General features: G+C 45.9%; 1 protein-coding gene across 1 annotated transcript in view; it reads left to right on the forward strand.

Moving 5' to 3' along the window:
* The window catches only part of LOC141048459 (serine protease FAM111A-like), a 172,377-nt gene extending 150,250 nt beyond the window's left edge, over positions 1-22,127 (forward strand). Inside the window, exon 8 of the mRNA XM_073544024.1 lies at positions 19,826-22,127. Coding sequence (XP_073400125.1) covers positions 19,826-21,439 — 1,614 coding nt within the window. The 3' untranslated portion in view covers positions 21,440-22,127. The remainder of the gene's footprint in view (positions 1-19,825) is intronic.
* Positions 22,128-22,369: the final 242 nt, after the last annotated feature.

Genomic DNA, 22,369 nt, shown 5'->3' on the forward strand with positions numbered 1-22,369 from the left:
CGAATTTATGACACACGTGACCCTGGATACAGCGCCTCCGCGGGGCGAATTTAAATAATACCGGAACGTGCAGCCGGATACACTGCCTCCAGCTGGCGAATTTAAAAAGTACACGTAAAACTGGATACCCCGCCTCCAGCTGGTGAATTTAAATAATAAGGGGAAACACAGGAACAATTACAGTGGTGGGCCCTGTAATAGGAAATAGGGAAGTGGAGACCTCCTAAGCTCCCCTGAGGAAGCGTCCCTGCACTCCTTACGTTCCCTAAACAGGCTCCGCACCTGTCGCCGCACGCGAACCTTATGCCCTGACTCGCCCTGAACCTAGTCCCTCGCTAGGGCATTGGCCGGTGCGGAAACTAATCCCACCACTGCACTAGATCACACATAAGGAAAGTCACAAACAGGGGAAATAGAAAACTTAGCTCTCTCTGTGCAAATGCTCCAGCACAGAGTCCAGCAACCGACTGCAGCCTTCCTCCTGAATAGCTGCCACCAAGTTCAGTAAGCGCTGCAAAGAACTCCCTTCGGTGACTCCTTCCACATCAGAACTCAGATTGAGCTGAGCAATCTCTCCAGCTCCTTCCACCACCAAGGTTGGTTGCAAATGAACAACTATCACCAACAATGATTGAATACCCTGAGACTCATTTATAGAGCCCAACACCTGATTTATAATTACAATTAAACCTACCACTAAGGTGCGATACCACTCCCCACCACCGGGCAACTATGAATGAAAAACACCACGTGTGATAATTCCAATGGCCACCGGGGGCAATCACGTCACACATTGCACTTGACAAAGTAAAAAAAATTCACTTTGTCCAATTTAAAACTGTCAGACCATGACACATACCACTCCAAAAATGTTGATCCGACATCTGAAACGGACACCTGCACCGGTCAAGACACAGGAGCCGCTGACGAGACACAAAGATCCAGTGGGGAGGACTGCGGGTAGACAAGCAAGTCTTCTTACTCTGGCTGCCATCATTTCCAAACGAGTTCAGAGGTCAAGGGCCGGGTCTGATTTACATCAGAAGAGTGGCCGGGGTACCGCCATTTTCGGGAGAGTCCAGGAGACAGAGCAGATTCTTCATCATACTCTACAACAGACGGGTCATCAGACGGGTAGCCGAGGTACTAGCAGAGTCCATGGCCTCTGTATTCTGTGACGGACTCAGCTCCTGCTGAGCCCATTTTTTGAGTGGACCCTCTGGGTCATGGCACCCACCCACCGAGGGCGAGCTTACCTTGTGAGAATCGACCCCCTATACAGGGAGTGTCAGGGGCAAGACCAAGGGGGTGAGCCACCACGACTGCTGGGACCAGACAGCCGGCTCAGGGGACACTAGACGAGTGTCTGACGACAAGGACGAGCAGGAAGCAAGACGAGACAAGACGTAGGTGCAAGGTAACTTCATTAGGATAACTCAGGATCACATACAGTGCAAACAAGCAAAACGTGCAAGGTGCGTGCGTGGGCACGCCAAGGTCCATAGCATGGTACGTGCCAGGTGGCACGCCTAGGTACAGGTAACGGCACGATGGCATCGGACTCCGGACTGCTGGCAACGATCGACATCATCAAGGCATCAGGCTGTGGACATCAGCTCCGGACGTCAGGCCGCAGTCATCCAGCTCATGATCTCTGGCAGCGATCGGCAGGTTCCGGGCATCCGGCAGGCAAACCAGGTTTCAGGCAAGGAGGCACGACAGATATCCAGGCATGGTGCGTGTTAGGGAACACGCCGAGGTCCAAGGCTAGGTGCAGGGCAAGGTGCGTGTGTAGGGGACACGCCAGGTTCAAAGCGAGGTGCGTGTGTAGGGGACACGCCAGGGTTCACAGACGAGACAGGGTGCGTGTGTGGAGACACGCCAAGGCATGAGACAGAGTGCGAGTGTAGACACACGCCAAGGCACAAGGTACGAGACAGAGTGCGTGTGAAGAGACATGCCAAGGCACAAGGTACGAGACAGAGTCCTGAGCGTGCAAAGGGCACGCCAGGGTCAGGCGAGGCAGAGTCCTGCGCGTGCAGAGAGGCACGCCAGGAACAGGGTTCAAGGACCAGGCAAGACAGGGATCAGAGCAGAGCAAAGTTAACAAAGAGTTGTGCAAGAGTAGCACGAAAAGGCACAGTGCGAGAACCAGCATGAGTGCAAGGGAGCACGGAGACCACGGCTGGGAGCGCCGGCAGGTGGTACTGACGATGGCAGTTGCAGGCGGGCACGACTAGAGGCGGCACCGCCGCGGGGCCACGCAGCCAGACCACTATAGCACTGGACGGGGCACGACTGAGGCACACAGGCGAGCACGGCTGAGGCACACCAGGCAGGCACAGACGACCAGGCACGTGCAAGGAGGCACGGAGCCACAAGGCAGGGCTAGGCAAAGACACAGGACAGAGACACGTACAGACAGTACGGCAAAGCCTAGTGTGAAAAGTGCAAGGGCGCACAAAACATCAGGGACAATACAAAGAACAAGGCAGAGACCTGCGCATGCAAAGAGCATGCCAGGGACAGTCTAGCAGCGGAGCGTAGGCCGAAGCCCAGAGCTGGGCCAAGGCAGGGCCTTGGGACTAGACAAGGTACACAGGCGAGGCAGAGTCCTGCGCGTGCAGAGAGGCACGCCAGGGACAGGCGAGGCAGAGTCCTGCGCGTGCAGAGAGGCACGCCAGGGACAGGCGAGGCAGAGTCCTGCGCGTGCAGAGAGGCACGCCAGGGACAGAGACAGAGGCAGGGTACCTGAAGCCACAAAGCAGAGCGAGACATGACACGAGGACAGAAACACGGAACAGAAGCAAACAAGGACTACAAGGCAAAGCAGAGCAGGGACAGAACATGGCACGAGAGACAAACACTAGACAAGACAAGAGATGGAATACGAGCACGGAGCTTGTGCAGAGGTGCACAACAGAGCAGAGTGCAAGGGCACAGAATAGAGGGAGCGCCCCACAGACCAAGCAGCCATGCAGGGACACCACACAATACTCAGGCCCAGAGCATAGGAAGGGGCGGCCTGATATAGGGCATAGCACCTCCTCTTCCAGGTCAGGATCAGAGGAGCACTTCCGGGTTCAGATTCAGATCCACAGGATAACAGAGCGTAGTCACATGATCGGAGATCCAGACATGACGAGACGACTGCAGAATCAGTGCTGAAACCTAGACAGGTCACATGATCATAGTTCTAGACATGACTGCAGAATCAGTGCTGAAACCTAGACAGGTCACATGATCAGAGTTCCAGACATAACGAGATGATTGTAGAACCAGACAGTGCAGGATCCAGGCAGGGACACATGATCAGGGACTCCAGACAAGACGAGAAGATCACAGAAGGCAGAGCAGAAACGCAGGCATCCCGCAGCTCAGACATGAGGTGAGTGTGCACACTGCTCTAGCAAACATGCAGGACAGCAGACAAGAAATGCACATCGCTCCAGGAGTTCTTGAGACAAAACAGACATGGCAGACATGACATACATGTCGGACATGACACCTGGATCCCTCCAAGGTCATCATGGTGGCTCCTCTCAGCCTGTCTACCCTGCCACCAGGTAAGACCTTCGTCCCGGTAACCAACAGGAGACGAGTCTTGCATTGGGGCCATTCTTCTAAGATTGCAGGCCATGTGGGCTTGAAAAAGACTCTTCTTCTGGTCTCGCGCTACTATTGGTGGCCTACTCTTCTCCAGGATGTTCGTAATTTTTTTACCTCGTGTCCATCCTGTGCCAAAAACAAGGTCCCCAAGCAATTACCTTCTGGTCTCCTGCACCCGCTACCAGTCCCTTCGGCTCCCTGGCAGCACATTGCCATGGATTTCGTCACTGACCTGCCTCGTTCCTCTGGATATACGGTCATCTTAGTCTTTGTGGACAGGTTCTCCAAGATGGCTCATTTCGTTCCACTGTCTGGATTACCTTCGGCTCCTGAATTGGCGAAGATTTTTATCTACCATATTTTTCGTCTTCACGGCCTTCCCCAACTTATTGTCTCTGATAGAGGAGTCCAGTTCACCTCCCGATTTTGGAGGGCGATCTGCAAGTTTAAGGACGTCACACTGGATTTCTCCTCTGCATATCACCCTCAAACTAACGGTCAAGCAGAGCGTACCAAACAAATTTTGGTTAATTACCTCCGTCATTTTTCCAACGCTCACCAGAACGACTGGTCAGACTTGCTCCCATGGGCCGAATTTGCGTACAACAACCACGCTAACGAATCTTCAGCCAAGTCTCCCTTCTTTATTGTCTACGGTCTGCATCCAGGCGTACCGCTTCCAGTTCCCGGTGTGCCGGCCGCTGATCTTCTGTCTGGGGAGTTCTCCAGGATCTGGCAGGAGACCAAAACCGCCCTCGAACAAGCTCAGGTTAAGATGAAGAGACACGCAGACAAGAGGCGCTTGGACCCACCTCTCTACCACCCTGGCGATAGAGTGTGGTTATCCTCCAGGTTCATCCGCCTTAGGCTCCCTTCACACAAATTGGGTCCTCGGTTTATTGGACCCTTCGAGGTTCTGTCCCGCATCAACGATGTCTCTTACAAGTTAAAGCTCCCTGCCTCACTTCGCATCCCCAATTCGTTTCATGTTTCTCTTCTGAAACCTGTGGTCCTCAACCAGTTCCATGCCTCTACCACCCGCACTCCACAGCCTGTTTCCTCCGATGATGTCTTTGAGGTTAAAGACATTCTCGCCATGAAAAGGCTAAGGGGAAAAACCATTTTCTTGGTCGATTGGAAGGGTTTCGGCCCTGAAGAGAGATCTTGGGAACCTCGGGAGAACATTCAGGCTCCCCAGATTTTGGCAAGATTTCTTTCCAACCTTGGGAGGGGGGCGCGTAAGGGGGGGGTACTGTCACGTCACCGCCGCCCGCGTTCCATCCGACTCACCGGGCCACCGCTCCCCGGCGCGTTCCCGTCGGTGCCTCTGCTCCTCTGCCGGCGCTTGCGGCCTCCCGGGCGCGCGCTCCCCGCAGGTCCCGTTGGGCACGCGCACTTCCTCTCTGAAACCGTCGCCTCTCCTGCTGGTAAGGAGGACCCTGAGCCGGAAGCTCCTCCCCACTCTCCTACATCAGGCCGTCGCTCCCTAGTGACGTTGCCTGATCGTCATTGGAACTTCCCCGTGACTCTGGCCCCACACTTGCTGGCGTCCTCTCCTGATCCCTCTGCGCGGCGTCTGCCTACCTACACCTAGCGCTGTTATCTTCTCTCTCCTGTGTCTGCAGTGGGACAATCCTACCCTGGTCCAGTCTCCTGTGTTCCTGCCGTCCTACCCTGGTCCAGTCTCTTGTTCTCCTGCCGTCCTACCCTGGTCCAGTCTTCTGCGTTCCTGCCGTCCTACCCTGGTCCAGTCTCCTGTGTTCCTGCCGTCTTACCCTGGTCCAGTCTCCTGTGTTCCTGCCATCCTACCTTGGTCCAGTCTCCTGTGTTCCTGCCGTCCTACCCGGTTCCAGTCTCCTGTGTTCCTGCCATCCTACCCTGGTCCCGTCTCCGGGGCTCGTGCCATCCTACCCCGGTCCAGTATCCTGTCTCCTGGCCGCTCTACCCTGTGTCTTCGGCTGTCTGGGTACCAGCTGCTGCGGTAATAGTCTTCCCTGGGCCTGTCCCTAACGCTCCCTGTATAGGGGGTGGTCCACCTGGTCCACTCGCCCAGGGGAGGTTCGTTGCCGTGGTCCAGTGGGTTCACCCTCGGGCACCCTAACATATTCCATTGGTGATTGTGAGTTCTAAGGCTAGTTTCACATGCAGCATATCTTCTGCAACCTAAAACGCAAGAAAAACCGCATGCAAACGGGTGCAAACACTGCGTTTTTTAGACGCATTAGCTTACACATGCAGTGAAAAAAACGCAGCGTTTGAATGCTTTTGCTTGCGTTTTGCATGCGTTTGTGTTTTCTGTGCACATGGTTGAAAATTTTACAGGAGAATAATCTAGATAAACAGACACCACCAATGGGACAACAGTTGGCTTGTCTTATGAGATATCTTTATATAGACCCTTGGACAGCTGAAAACTTCAGATTTTGCTCCTGTATCCTGATGCACAATGGATCTTCGCATGGAGAGCTTTTATTTCAACCTGAATTTGGATATAAAGATGTTTCTTGCCTTTGCTTTTGCTTGTGAGCAACAAAGAAACAGAGAAAGACGGAGAAGACTCCATCGCCGTTATTGGAGACACCCCATTATTGAAGTGCGGGAGAGCCGTGGAGCCTTCCACACCCTCTACAGCGAGCTCAATGTCAACCCGGAGAAATTTGCAGAGTATACCAGGATGTCTCAAGAGACCTTCCGGGATTTGCTTGGTCGTGTCCAAGGAGCCATCCGGAGACAGGACACCCAGCTCCGTAGAGCGATTCCTGCTGAGGAACGTCTCCTGGTCACATTAAGGTACGTTATATTTTTACAAAAAATGCCTGTCATAATTATTATTGTTCTGCCTTGTATTATGTTTTTTTTTCCTTTCAGTGTTTAGCTAAACCCTGTGATATTATAGTTCTTAATTTTTTTCTTTCTCTGTTTGGCAGATTCCTGGCTACCGGAGAGAGCCTATCATTGCTTCATTTTCAGTACCAGATAGGAATTTCCACCCTGTCTGGAATAGTTGCAGACACCTGCCGGGCTTTGTGGAATGTTCTCCGGGATGAATTTATCCCCTTACCCACCGCGGACATGTGGCTTGAAATTGCTGAAAATTTCTGGCCGGTGTGTAATTTCCCCAACTGTTTGGGAGCAGTGGATGGAAAGCACATTCGTATCACCAAACCCACCAGAACCGGATCAGAGTACTTCAACTACAAGAAATATTTTTCTGTAGTGCTCATCGCGATAGCAGATGCGGACTGTCGCTTTATCACCGTGGACATTGGAGCTTTTGGCCGTGGCAATGACTCCCAGACTTAAAAACTCTGATATGGGCCAATGCTTGTATGGGAAAAATTTTAATTTCCCCCTGCCATGACCTCTTCCCAGCACTCAAGGCCCTCCCATGGCCTTTGTTATGGTTGGGGATGAGGCCTTTCAGATGTGTGAAAACTTACTGAAACCTTACTCCAGTAGGGACTTGAACCACACAAAACTGATTTTTAACTACAGACTGACCAGGGCCCGAAGAATAGTTGAGTGTACCTTTGGGATTCTTGTCTCCAAATGGAGAATTCTTGGAACCGCCATTAATCTAAAAATGGAGACAGTCGATGAGGTGGTAAAAGCCTGTGTGGTTCTGCATAACTACATAATGACTAAAGAGCAACCAAACATTGAACTTGATGTTTCAAATCCATTGCCAGATTACCATCATCACTCTCTGCGGTCAACAGTTGAAGTTGCCCAAATGAGGGACCAATTTGCTGCCTATTTTGTTTCTGATATGGGACGTGTTGCATGGCAAGATTAAATGATTTAATAAAATGTTGTGTTGTGTTTTCGTCAGTACCTGTAATGTTAAAAAGTTCCTATTGTTTGGTGTAAATAAAAAACCTGTATTCATCCCTGTACCGAGTGTCAAATGTATTTAATCTCAAATCCACTTATTATGTCAGTGGTATTGTAGGTTACTTCATTCAATCCATCGTTTCATCAGTCTGTGTAATTGCACGCAGAATGAAGTGAATGTAGAGGTAATACAAGGCATGTCTGTACTCAACGGTCCAGGTTTCAGAAATAGTGGATTCAGGATGCACAAAACACAGCATCCCGAATTCACTATTTCATACACCTGTACAGGTGAGTAGAGATATGCCTCCTATTACCTCCATCGTCTCTTCAGTCTGCTTAACTATAGATTACGCACACTGAAGAGAAGATGGAGGTAATAAAATGTATATCTATACTCACCAGGACAGGTGTCAGAAATAGTTAATTCAGGATGCAGGGTTTTGTGCATCCTGAATTCGCTATTTCTGACACCTGTCCTGGTGAGTATAGATATACATTGTATTGCCGCCATCGTCTCTACAGTCTGCTTAACTATAGATTACGCACACTGAAGAGATGCTGGAGAAAATATAAGTAATTTGTTTTTGACAACTCATAGCTCCATACCAAACACAAGAAGCAAAACTGCAGTGTTCTATTTATCTCACTCCTGGAGCTATGAGGTGTCAAATACAAAAAGTGTACGGCTCAGTGTTTATTCGGCGCACGGTGTGTGTTGCCGGCGGCAAAATAGCCAAATAAGCAAACCGTATTAGGAGCAAAACAAGACAAATTTATTTACAAAAACAAACAAAAATAATTAACTTCGCCAACTTGGGGTAAAGTGACGTAACTGGGGGGGTGATGAGCTGGGACGACTGACTGGGTAAAGACGACGCAGGGGTTGCAGGGGAAGGGGCGCTGAAACTAGTGAGGTCAGGGAGTTCAGAGACAGTATTGTTGGAGGCATGGGACAGGAGAGACACACTGGAAGGTTGAAACAAACCGGACATCACAGACACATTGGGAGGTGAGGGGGGAGGGAGTGTTAGAGTCCATTTCTTTTTTTTATTGCGGTCGATGTCCTGTGTTCTGCGGTCTCTGTTCAGTGTTCTGCGCTGCTGTCTTCTGGGGAGAGTCGGCGTGGTTTCTTCTGGCGCCATGGTGCTGGACGACGATCTGCCGGTATCCTAGTGCTGCAGCGGCCTGGTGCTGGTGGACGGCCTGCCATCGTCCAGTTGCTACTGCTGCATGCTGGTGGTGGTTGTCCTGCCAGGGTCTGGTTGCTGCGGCATGTCGGAGGTGGTGGTGGAGGAGGCCCAAGCAGGAGCAGCACTGTGCACGGTGGTGACGGTGGACTGTGCAGCAGCACTTGGCATGATGAGGGTGCTGTAGTGGTGTCCGGCAGGGCTTGGAATGGTGGTGGCCGTGCAGTGGTATGCAGCAGAACTCGGCATTGAGGTCAAGTGTGACAGTGTTGGCACAGGTGGAAATGCCACCACTGACTGCTGCAAGTACCGAGTCTGCTGCATAGCCTGCACATAAGCAGCATTGCAGGCCTGCATCACATTGAGCTGGAGATCAGGACTAAGGTGTTCCAACATGCCCCATTCAATCTGATTAAAAAAATGATGCGCTGGCCTCTGGAGGTCGGCTTTCAGATGGTCAAGGCTTTGGGTGACATCCTGGATAAGTGTCTTCATATGGTTCAAACCACTTTCCAGTCTGTCTCCCAGCGCCTTGAGGCCATCATGAAAGATCGAGCTCAAGTGCATGAACTCGGGCATAAGTGTCCTGTCCAAGGCCTTCAGCCTCTTTCGGGAAGACCCAACATAAAAAGAGGCTGAGGAGGCCTGGGACAGGGGAACACCTGATGGACGAGCTTCCTGGTCTCCAGTCTGTGTTGCCGGCCCACTTGCTGCTTCGCTGGTGGATGGCTGGGACAGGTCCGTGGCTGTTCGATGAAGGACCGCTCCAGAACCAGGCTCAAGGGTGCTGCTCCAGGTGCTGTGAAAAGAAAAGAAAAACATTAGTACAAAACATTTACAATAGTGAAAGCGCCAACTCCAGTGGAATAGAAAAATACAGATTAGGCAATACTACATAATATAATACAACACAAATATACTTACGTACTCTTGGTAATGACCGGTCTCAATCAAAAACGCCAGCATGCGGTGGTATTTGTATTTTCGCATCCTTGCTCCAGAACGACTTTTAGCCTGGCTGTCAATACGAAAGTTCTTGTTGAAGCAATCCTTCATCAAACGCCAACGTGTTCTGACTTTGTGCACTGTGAAAAAAAGAAGTTTTTAGACAATGCACTTTCGGTCGGAAACACTCAACTGTGTGTGATGTGAGAAACTCGCAGGAGTTTATCGCATCACACACAGTTGTGTGATCCCGGCCAAGGTCACTGCCGCAGCACACAACATTGAAATACTTAAGAAATGCCTTGTGGACCCGTTGTGGGGTGTTGTCCCATCCATCCAGCATCTCTCTGGCCATCTCATTCCACTGGCGCCAGATCACCTGGTTGTCCAAGTGCTGCTGAACCCGGGTGTCCCACAACGGGACTCGCTCCTGGACCAGGGAAATTAGGAGGTCATTGTCTATTACATCTTCCTGCCGTTCTGGAACCTAGAAAAAATACATTACTGTTGCAAAGATAAAAGAAAGGAAAAAAAAAAAAGCAGGCAAGAATAAGTAAGTCAAGAAAAAAAAATATTAGGAGTAAAGACGAAAAAGGGAAGAAAGAAGCAAAGTGAAGAAATAAAGAACAGGCAAGAATAGTACAGTCAGGCAAAAAACAGAGTACAATCAGTCAAGTATACTTACACGACGTCTTTCCACCCGACCTTGTGCTTGCTGCTCCCGCTCTGCCTCCACTCCAGATGAAGAACTGTTGTGAAAAAGGAAAAAAAAAAGATTTTGCCACATGTGTATATGTGACAGACAATACTTACCAATCAGTAGGCAATCTACTCACTTCACTTTCCTGTCCAGCATGTTCAGGGCCAGGGCACTCCTCAGAAGACACTGAAGACATTATGAATACTGCAAGAAAAAAGACAGAAATTAGTACATACTAAAGAGAGTAAGAAGGACAGACAGACATTCAATTTGAATACTCATTGTTCAAAGTTGAGATTCTTCCCTGCACAGCTTGTAGGCTGCTTCCCAGTCTGTAGAGTAGTGGACTAGCAGTGCCCACTCACTCTTTTTATCTATGTTTGTGTGGAGGTGGCTAATTAGTGTCTAGACAGGTTTACTCTGGAAAAACACATGCGTAAGAAAATGCGAGCAATCGCGTGTGCTTGCAAACGAATGCGTTCTCATAGACTTTAATGCATTGTTTCGACACATTCCTTCCGCAATAGGCCGCATGCAGAAGGCAGTGGCAAATTGTCACCTCCAAAATTGCAACATGTTGTGTTAGCCACGCCCAGCCGCACAAGCCGAAACAACGCATGCGTAATCAATCGCTGCAAAAAGCATCCAATTGCAGGAACCTGCGTCAGCAATGTTAAAGATAGGAAAACATTCAGAAGTATGCGGCATAAACGCTGCGGACACAACCGCAAATGTGAAACCAGCCTAAGCCATAAAATTAGCTCTTGAAAAATGGCGATATCTACTTGCAGGATCTAAGTTCTCAGTAACCATCTAAACTTACCATAAATATCTGGAATATTTTCAGTTGGCCCGAATGCTGAATCCTCATCAAGTTCTATGGGTCACGCTTCTTTTCATGCTTTGACTTCAACATCACTTCTACACTAGTCAAGAAAAAAAACTCAGGGCTGATACCGTATCCAGGTCCTTTGACCTGTATGATGCCTCTGAAGGTGTATCTTCGCATGTAACTGAATCTCAATGTATTCTTTTTTCCATCTCTTCTTCCAATTTTCTACCTAAAGGGCCTTCACTTTTCTTTAAAACACACCCCTGGTAAGTTTTATGTTTGGCTCATTCTTCTGTTCTCTCTGGTTACTTAGGTGTGAAATGAACTGCTGAATTATTTCTACAGGTGGCTGAAGCTGAAACAAGACTTCCAAAAAATAGTAGCATCTTGTCTTCAATGTGTATAGTTCAATCCTTCATGTCAAAGGCCTCTTGGTCCTCTTAAGTCTCTTCCTATAACACAAAAGCATTAGGCTAATATTTCTATGGACTTTGTTACAGATCTTTCTGACGTGCAATGGTTCACCACTATCTGGGTCTTGGTGAACCCTCTCTCCAATTTGTCTTGTTTCGTTCAATTTCTAGAACTTCCGTCTGCTTCACAGTTGACCTAAGTAGTCTTCAAATAAATGTTCCAGTTCCATGGTCTTTCAGCTCGTAGAGTTTTTTTTCTAGAATCTGGATGACACTTTGCAAGAATCTGAAAATCTCCTTTGTGGATGATAGGCAGATATTGGTATTTCAAATGTGAGAGTCTGGCACCATATATACAGTGCAAAACCTCAGCCCAACAGGGATCACGGGTGCACACCAAAAGATTCAGACCATCAGCGTAAATTGATGAAGAAAAAGGTGTCACTCACTATCCCTTTAAAATTCTTGTTTATTGAAACATTCAAATAAAAGACTGGTTGCAGGAGTAAATGGAACATGTGAAAGGACGACTTCCGTTTCGCACCTCATTGCACTTCAACGGTTCCTTGAATAAAGAGCAGTCAACGAGAATCAATCGGTCTTTGGAACAATACATTCAAATTTTCTGTTTCCCGTCAATATATTTTGTTAGACTTGCTTAATTGAGCTGAATGTGTACAAAAAATCAATTGCAGAGACTTCCAGAAAAGCTCCTTTTGTAACAGTGTATGGTCAAGAGCCTCGTTTTCCTCTGCCAGTTGCTTCAAAATTCATCTTCCTGCTGTGAACACCATCTTTCAGGACATTCATAACCTCTGGACTGAGGTGCAATCCAATTTGGCTGCAGCCGCGGCTTAAGCAAAGAAGTGCTGAGAGACACTCTCCCCTGATATGTGTCAATCAACCTGATCTATGGCTTAGGGAATTCATCTAGCCTGGCAAGCTTCTCAGTTTCATTCCATTGTTTCTTGTATTTCCATGTGCAATTGAGAATAATGATGATCCCTCTACACTGTGACAGCCCTTCAGATATTTGTAGACAGCTATTAAGTCTCCTCTTGGCCTTCTTTTTTGCAATCTTAATATTCCCAGTTCCTGTAATCGTTCGTCATAGGACATACTTTGCAGTCTGGTCACCATCCTGGTCGCTCTTCTCTGAACTTGCTCCAGTTTTTCAATGTCTTTTTTAAAATGTGATGCCCAGAACTGGGCACAGTATTCCAGATGAGGCCTGACCAAGGAGGAGTAGAGGGGGATAAATACTTCAGGTGATCTAGACTCTATGCTTCTGTTAATACATCCTAGAACTGTGTTTGCCTTTTTTGCTGCTGCATCACACTGTTGACTAATGTGCAATCTGTGATCTATTAGTATACCCAAGTCTTTTTCACAAGTGCTGTTGTTTACTTCTATTCCCCCCATTCTGTAGATGTAATTTTTGTTTTTCTTGCCCAGATGTAGAATCTTGCATTTCATCCTGTTAAATAACATTCTATTAGATGCTGCCCATTGCTCAAGCTTCTCTAGATCCTTTTGAATCATTTCACTGACTTCTCTAGTGTTAACTATCCCACCCAGCTTTGCATCGTCTGCAAATTTGATTAGCATGAACTTTCAGTTCCCTTATCTAGATCATTTATAAAAATGTTGAACAACACTGGGACCAGGACAGAGCCCTGTGGTCCCCACTTAAATCACTTTTCCAGTTGGATGTGCAACCATTTATTACCACTCTTTGAGTACGATCACTGAGCCAGTTATGAATCCATCTAACTGTAGCCTTGTCAGTCACATACTTGGTCATTTTTTCAATAAGGAAAGTATCAGATACTTTATTAAAAGCTTTGCTGAGATATAGTATATCTACTGCATTTCCCTGATCCATCCAGTCAGTGATTCCATCATAGAAGGAAATTAGATTAGTCTGGCATTACTTGTTTGCTGCAAACCCATTCTGGCTTTGGTTAATTACTGTATTCTTATCCAAGTACTTACACACAGGTGTTTCTCACAGAATTAGAATATCATCAAATAGTTAATTTATTTCAGTTCTATACAAAAAGTGAAAGTGTCTGTCATCGTCCTCTTGACAATACCCCATAGATTCTCTATGGGGTTAAGGTCAGGCGAGTTTGCTGGACAATCAAGCACAGTGATACTGTTGTTTATAAGGCTAGTTTCACACTTGCTTTTTTTTGCAGAGCGTTTTTCCCGCAAAAAAACGCATTGAAAAAACGCATACAAACGCATACAGATGCTGCGTTTTTTTCAAGCATTTTTATGAGTATGCATGAAAAAAACGCAGCGTTTTTATGCGTTTGTATGCGTTTTTAGTGCGTTTTTACCGCGTTTGCGTTTTTTTCCAACATTAGGTGGCCCCTCACACTAACCCAAACCATGACTTTACTAACCCTAACCCTGACCCTAACCCTTAACCAAACCATACCCTGATCCTAACCCTAACCCTGACCCTAACCCTAACCCTTAACCAAACCATACCCTGACCCTAACCCTATCCCTAACCCTGACCCTAACCCTTAACCAAACCATACCCTGACCCTAACCCTTAACCAAACCATACCCTAACCCTGACCCTAACCCTTAACCAAACCATACCCTGACCCTAACCCTTAACCATACCATACCCTGACCCTAACCCTTAACCAAACCGTACCCTGACCCTAACCCTTAACCAAACCATACCCTGACCCTAACCCTGACCCTAACCCTAAACCCCCTTAACTAACCCTAACTCTAACCCAAACCCCTAAATTCCATTGTCTAAACTAATGGTAAAAAAAAACACGCATGTGCAAAAAAACGCATACATAAGCATGCCAATGCGCACATATGCTCACCATAGTCTTATAATGGGTGTCTTGCTGTAAAAAAACGCATTGCGCGTGCATGCGTTTTTTTGAGGCAAGTCGGACGCCCAAAAAATGCAACAGGTTGCATTTTGTGCGCCCGAGCGCATACCGCAAAAAAACGCATGCGCGGAAAAACGCGTACAAACGCATGTGTATGCGCACATAAGCGCATCCCATGCAATGCGCTATTTAGCGCTAAAATACCGCGAAAAAAAACGCAAGTGTGAAACCAGCCTTAGTCAGGTATTGGTACTTTTTGGTAGTGTGGACAAGTGCCAAGTCCTGCTGGAGAATGACATTTCCATCTCCAAAAAGCTTGTCGGCATAGTGAAGCATAAAGTGCTCTAAAATGCAGGGCTGTGGAGTCGGTAAGCCAAACCTGCGACTCCGACTCCTCATTTTCCCTTCCACCGACTCCAACTCCAACACATATTGCTTATATTTAAGTGAAAAATTTATTGTAGTGCAATGTGAACATCAGACATTTAATCATTTTTATGATACAATAATCAAGACATTTAGATAGAACATAATATATATTTATTGGAATACAACTTTAGAACACAAAAAACTAATAAATTGTAAATATGTAATACACTATGTAATATCGATTATATATATATATATATATATATATATACAGTGCCTACAAGTAGTATTCAACCCCCTGCAGATTTAGCAGGTTTACACATTCGGAATTAACTTGGCATTGTGACATTTGGACTGTAGATCAGCCTGGAAATGTGAAATGCACTGCAGCTAAAAAGAATGTTATTTCTTTGTTTAATTTTTTTTTAAATTGTGAAAAGTTTATTCAGAGGGTCATTTATTATTCAACCCCTCAAACCACCAGAATTCTGTTTGGTTCCCCTAAAGTATTAAGAAGTATTTCAGGCACAAAGAACAATGAACTTCACATGTTTGGATTAATTATCTCTTTTTCCAGCCTTTTCTGACTATTTAAGACCCTCCCCAAACTTGTGAACAGCACTCATACATGGTCAACATGGGAAAGACAAAGGAGCATTCCAAGGCCATCAGAGACAAGATCGTGGAGGGTCACAAGGCTGGCAAGGGGTACAAAACCCTTTCCAAGGAGTTGGGCCTACCTGTCTCCACTATTGGGAGCATCATCCGGAAGTGGAAGGCTTATGGAACTACTGTTAGCCTTCCACGGCCTGGACAGCCTTTGAAAGTTTCCTCCCATGCCGAGGCCAGGCTTGTCCGAAGAGTCAAGGCTAACCCAAGGACAACAAGGAAGGAGCTCCGGGAAGATCTCATGGCAGTGGGGACATTGGTTTCAGTCAATACCATAAGTAACGTACTCCACCGCAATGGTCTCCGTTCCAGACGAGCCCGTAAGGTACCTTTACTTTCAAAGCGTCATGTCAAGGCTCGTCTACAGTTTGCTCATGATCACTTGGAGGACTCTGAGACAGACTGGTTCAAGGTTCTCTGGTCTGATGAGACCAAGATCGAGATCTTTGGTGCCAACCACACACGTGACGTTTGGAGACTGGATGGCACTGCATACGACCCCAAGAATACCATCCCTACAGTCAAGCATGGTGGTGGCAGCATCATGCTGTGGGGCTGTTTCTCAGCCAAGGGGCCTGGCCATCTGGTTCGCATCCATGGGAAGATGGATAGCACGGCCTACCTGGAGATTTTGGCCAAGAACCTCCGCTCCTCCATCAAGGATCTTAAGATGGGTCATCATTTCATCTTCCAACAAGACAACGACCCAAAGCACACAGCCAAGAAAACCAAGGCCTAGTTCAAGAGGCAAAAAATCAAGGTGTTGGAGTGGCCTAGTCAGTCTCCTGACCTTAACCCAATTGAAAACTTGTGGAAGGAGCTCAAGATTAAAGTCCACATGAGACACCCAAAGAACCTAGATAACTTGGAGAAGATCTGCATGGAGGAGTGGGCCAAGATAACTCCAGAGACCTGTGCCGGCCTGATCAGGTCTTATAAAAGACGATTATTAGCTGTAATTGCAAACAAGGGTTATTCCACAAAATATTAAACCTAGGGGTTGAATAATAATTGACCCACACTTGTATGTTTAAAATTTATTAAAATTTAACTGAGCAACATAACTTTTTGGTTTGTAAGATTTATGCATCTGTTAATAAATCCTGCTCTTGTGTGAAGTTTGAAGGCTCTAACTTATTTGCATCTTATCAAACCTGCTAAATCTGCAGGGGGTTGAATACTACTCGTAGGCACTGTATATACATATATATAGTATAACACTATGTAGTAAACTGTGTAAGCGGCAAAAAACAGTTTTCAACAAAAACATACTAAATAACATTTGTGCAGTCTATGAATTTGTTCTAAGCAATAGAATTGCCTCCATCAGATCCTCCTTCATAGATGACCTAAAATCTGACCTAATAATTTTAAGGCCAGAGAACAACCTCTCTACAGTAACTTGGGTTGGAGGCAAAGCCGTGACCACATGGGCAACATCTCTAACAATTTCCAAGTATAAAGGAATTGCCTCATGCACAGTCAGTTTTGATGAACGGTTGAATTTTTCTTTTTCTTTGAGAGCAAGTGAAAAATTTTGCTGAAATATGGTCAATCTGCTTGCTATAGGAGATGGAGTGAAATCTTTTTCCTTGCAGCAACGCTTTGCCTGCTTCATATCATCCAAATACTTGTCAAAGTCAAACTTCTCATCTGATGAGGATGAAGATATGGCAGCAGCAGCAGCACTGTCAGAACCCGAGTCCTCTTGCGCCTAGCAGTCCTCCTGTAGGCCACATATCCTAACTGCTACCTCAGTCAGAGCTTCTATTCCTTTAGTAAGCTGTTGATCATCAAGCAATATATGATGACTTGGGTCCACATAAACAGCTGCCAGAAAATTTTTTATTTTCCAATAGCTGTGTCGCTCTCTGTTTCATTGAAGCAGAAATGCCATCTGTGATTAAATTTCCTCTTTGGGACAGGCAAAATAGCAAGTTCTTCCACTCCCTTATGAAAATGCCAGGAGTTAAATCCTCAGCTTGTAATTTTTTAGTCACGGTAAATAGGTGATTAAGCAATTCCTTCAATTCAGCCACCTGTGTCCATTGACCTTCATTTAGGGTTACCTGAGGGTTCGCCATATCTTTAAGAAACGGTTTTAGCCAGGATCAAAACTAGAGGGGGGCAGAACCTCATACTGTTCCGCAGAATCTCATACTGCACACCTCAGCTGCTGCAGAACCTTATACTGCACACCCCTACACTTGAAAATAAAGCCTGCACCTTAAGATGTGGTGAATGCAGTCTATTTATTCCAACTATCAATTGATGTTGATGTGTTACTGAAGACGAGTAATGCCTGTCCCGGGTGTCCTTTTGGGCAGCTATGAGGTGTACCTGACTGGTGCTAAAAAAAACGGAGTGTTAGTCTGTGTGCTACCCGGCTTTCATTCTTTTTGGTACAGATAACATATGGATAGACAGATATGGATAAATGGATAGATAGAGCAGATTTCTAATCTGCTTTTACTATTTAAATCATTATCTATGAGCTCAAAAACCTTTCAGGTGATGCGGTTTTTTAAAAAGCTGACCTGCTTTTGCAGCTGACAAACGTATCCTCAAAAAACGCAGCAAAAACGCTGTGTGTGAATGTAGCCTTAGATCAGGAATAGAACAGTCATTTATAGGACATTTCATAACTTTCCCAAATTCCTATGAAAAAATAATCAGCACATTCTGCATTGAACTACTGTAGCCAATTTATTATATATTTTAGGAGTCGGAGTCGGTCCATTTTATACCGACTCCACCAAAATCAGCTCCGACTTCACAGCCCTGCTAAAATGTCCTGGTACAGCTTGGATTGTGGCCTCTCCACTCTTCCTCCAGACTCTGGGACCTTGATTTCCAAATGAAATGCAAAATTTACTTTCATCTGAAAACACCACCTTGGACCACTGACAACAGTCCTGATCTTTTTCTCCTTGGCCCAGGTAAGTCGCTTCTGGCGTTGTCTATTGGTCATGAGTGGCTGATACAAGGAATGCGATACTTGTAGCCCATGTCCTGGAGACGTCTGTGTGTGGCGTGAAGCAATGACTCCAGCAGCAGTCCACTCCTTGTGAATCTCCCCCACAATTTTAAATGGCCTTTTCTTAACAATCCTTTCAAGGCTGTGGTTATTCCGGTTGCTTGAGCACCTTTTTCTACCACATTTTTTCCTTCCACTCTATTTTCCATTAATATTCTTAGATACAGCACTCTGTAAACAGCTGGCTTCTGTGGCAATGACCTTTTGTGGTTTCCCCTCCTTATGGAGGGTGTCAGTGACTGCCTTTGGACATGTCAGGTCAGCAGTCTTCCCCATGATTGTGGAGCTACTGAAACAGACTAAGGGACCTTTATAAACACCTAGAAAGCCTTTGCAGGTGTTGTTTGTTAATTATTCTAATTTACTTAGATAATGACTTTTGGGTTTTCAATGGCTGTAAGCCATAATCATCAACATTAACAGAAATAAACACGTGAAATAGATCACTCTGTGTGTAATGACTCTATAGAATATAGGAGAGTCACTTTTTGTATTGAAGAACTGAAATAAATTAACTTTTTGATGATATTCTTATTTTGTGAGAAGAACCTGTACATGCTGTTTAATCATTTGTTCACATCTGTCGCTCCACTTTATTGTCCTCATTTAAACGGGATTTTAATGCATATTCTAAATTTATTAACCACTGTACCATAGACTATGAGCTGGGTCATCACTTACCGTATTTTTCAGACTATAAGACGCACTTTTTTTCCTCCAAAAATGTGGAGGAAAATGAGGGGGGTGCATCTTATAGTCCGAATGTACCGTCTCTGGTTGTGATGGGGAGGTGGGGGAGCAGCATTGGCGGAGCAGTGGGTCACAGGGGGCAAGAGCCGGCTGCTGCGGCTAACTCCTGTGCCCGCTGCTAAAGAAAAATTAATAGTCACTGCATTCCATGCCCATGGGCGTGGAGGGCAATGAATATTCATTTGTCTTTAGCATCCTGGTATGACTGGCCCCCATCCCAGTCCTGGTATGCACGGCCCCATCACAAAACATTAAAAAAAACCTTAACACCTTCCCAGCGCTCCCTCGCAGCATATTGTTCTTTTGCCAACATGTGCTTTATGCTTGTAAGCAGCGCATGACGGGACGTCGTGTGCCATTTGCAAGCCGAAGGGCAGCTGCTGGAATGCTCAGTGCTCTGCACGCCGTGTGTGCAGAGAGCAGTGAGTATTCATTGCTCTTCAGTAACGTGCAGTGTCAGCGGGAGCTTTCCTGCAGCTGCCAGCGGTCACGTGTGCCGCTAGTTGAGGGAATGAATATTCACCACATTCCACGCCCATGGGATGCGGTAAATGCAGGTATATTCTGCACAATAATTTCATGCCACATATGCTTTTTTATCTTCTAGGAACCAATTGTCGGGGTACAGGAAGAATCTTCACAATCTGTTTGTTTGAAGTTTAAGTGGATTGGTCGTAAAACAGATGGATTTATCACAATTAAAGTTAATCCACATGAAACTATTGTTAAGGGTCTGAAAAGATCAGAATATTTCATGAAAAAATATCAATCTTCACAAAATCTGTCTGTTTACGGCCGCAACCTTCATGCCATGATCAATCCCTGTGCACCATGTGGCGGTCTGGAAGAAGATGAGGAGCTAGAATTATGTCAGTACAATGCACCAAATATACCAGAGACTCCAGTCTATAGGTCTGGTATCGGGGGCTTATTTATAAAAGTGAATAAGAAAGGAAATACTGAAGGGGGGGCTGTTAGAGTAATATTACATTCTAATGAAAGCAGTCGTGATAACATACCAATGGCGGTTTTTGGATATGGAGAGGAAACCATTGAAGATGCACTTCATAATGATAAGAGGTTTATAAATATTAATGTGCTCAGTCTTAAAGGGACACAATCAAAATACGAGAGCAAAGTGTTACTGTCACAGCTCCCAAATGATGATATGTACACTCTCATAGTGGTCAATGAAGCTAAGCCCGCCGAGAACATCAACTCTCCTGTTTCCACTAAACCAACTTGTGATCCCAGTGCTGAACTTCCACCCGTTCAATCAGATGCTTGCCGGAAGATGCAAAATACATTTGTAGATCAATTTAATGAGTTTGTCAAGACTCAGAAAGGTCTTAAAAAGGCCTGGGAGGTCATCAAAAGGGATTTTAGTTATAACATTCTCCAAAAGCGGCCAATGACAGCCCATATGATCCAGATCCTTGGAGAGTACAGTAATCATGTTGCATTGCTCCTGGTTAAAGACAATGACAGAGTCACGGGCACGGGTACTTTTTTCCTCCTGACTGAATCTCTGGGCCTGACCTGTTTCCATGTGGTGAACGACGTCCTGAAGTCGCCTGATTACAGAATTGAGATCACTTTTAACTATAATGAAGCAACAGCAGAGCTTGATTATTTACCTGCTGAGATTGTTTCGTATTCTGAGATAAACGATTACGCATTTCTACGTGTCAAAATAAGTCCTATTCCAGGGGGTCCACAAGGATTAATACAAAGCTTGGCACCTCCACCACAACAGGGAACCTCGGCCATCATCGCTCATCCTCAAGCTCAGTGCAAGCAAATTGATATCTGTTCAGTGGTCAACTTCTATGATCGTGAGAAAACGATTTGTAATCACCCTTCCTATGTCCACTTATTAGGAATGTTTCATTTTACTGAAATGTTAGACTCTAAACTGCTAACCTATAAAACGTGTCTGTATGAAGGAGCCTCTGGGGCCCCAGTTTTCAGTGAACGTGGAGAACTTGTAGCGATGCACGCGGGAGGTTATAAAGTTAAATCTCCGCATAGAGATGAAAGTTTGATTGAGTACGGAAGGTCGGCCATTGAGATCATTGTGATGGGAGCTATAGAAATAGAAGATCTCCACTGTGAGTTATTGAAACTTATTCAAGGAAATGAGGCACTACAAAGCTACATGTCTTCTTCCCATGCTCCACATATGCAGAGTATCATTGCAAGTTTTGAGAACTTATCGTAAATGTGCCACTCTGCAGCAGAGTGCACAAAATTCAGTGGCAGTGACATTAAATTCTTCTAACTTCATGTGATACACTAGTAAATTCTTAGGCATTTTTAAAGGACATCCAAAGGGGTACTGTTACAAACCTGTCCCAGGTTCTCAAGGCTATTCTGCCTTCCCCTGGTTTCATCACCCTCTGCGGTGCTCGATGTTGGATTTCGCAAGTTGCCTGGTGTAGATCAATTACATCATCTCCCGATACCTATTTAATTCCCATGAAGACGAACTTGTGTCTTGGGGTTGAGACTCTAGACATCTATGTTTGGTGCTCCACCTTCTGTGCATGCTGTGCCATTACTTGCTTCCATTCTGCTGCTCCTGAGATTCCGGAGTGTATCAAGTCCTCACTTCCTATGTGCCTTCCTGCTTGATGTATCAATGCCCCCCCGGTGTCTGTTTGCCTACCTGGACCTGATGCTTAGAGGAGCCAGCTCCTGTCATGAGCCTAACAACTTTATTCACCTTTCCATGACCAGCATGCCCATATAGAGAGCATAGGAGGGTTGATCCTACTGACAGATTGCCTTTAAGGATTTTTCCAGTTTTTTTATTTCACACCTGACTTTTTAATATTAATCTCTGCTTGCTGTGAGTGAATAGCACCCTTCACTGCTAACTTTAAATCAATGAAAATCCCTGCAGATCATGTGATGTTTTCATAGTTTTTAAGGCAGAAGGTAGACTTATGGTAAGTCCATCGAGTTCAACATATAGTCTAACACAGGGGTGGAATAAACAACAAAGAAAGAACCGAAAGAATGTCCAATGTTCAATATATAGAAATATTTATTAAGAAATATACAACAAAGTGAGGTTGGGAGGGAGACAAATACCAAAAGAAAAGAGAGCACAACACAGGGGACAACATTGATTGCAAAGTAGTGTGCA

Source organism: Dendrobates tinctorius, unplaced genomic scaffold (genome assembly GCF_039654945.1).
Source record: "Dendrobates tinctorius isolate UK_male_01 unplaced genomic scaffold, ASM3965494v1 ptg000136l, whole genome shotgun sequence".
NCBI lineage: Eukaryota > Metazoa > Chordata > Amphibia > Anura > Dendrobatidae > Dendrobates > Dendrobates tinctorius.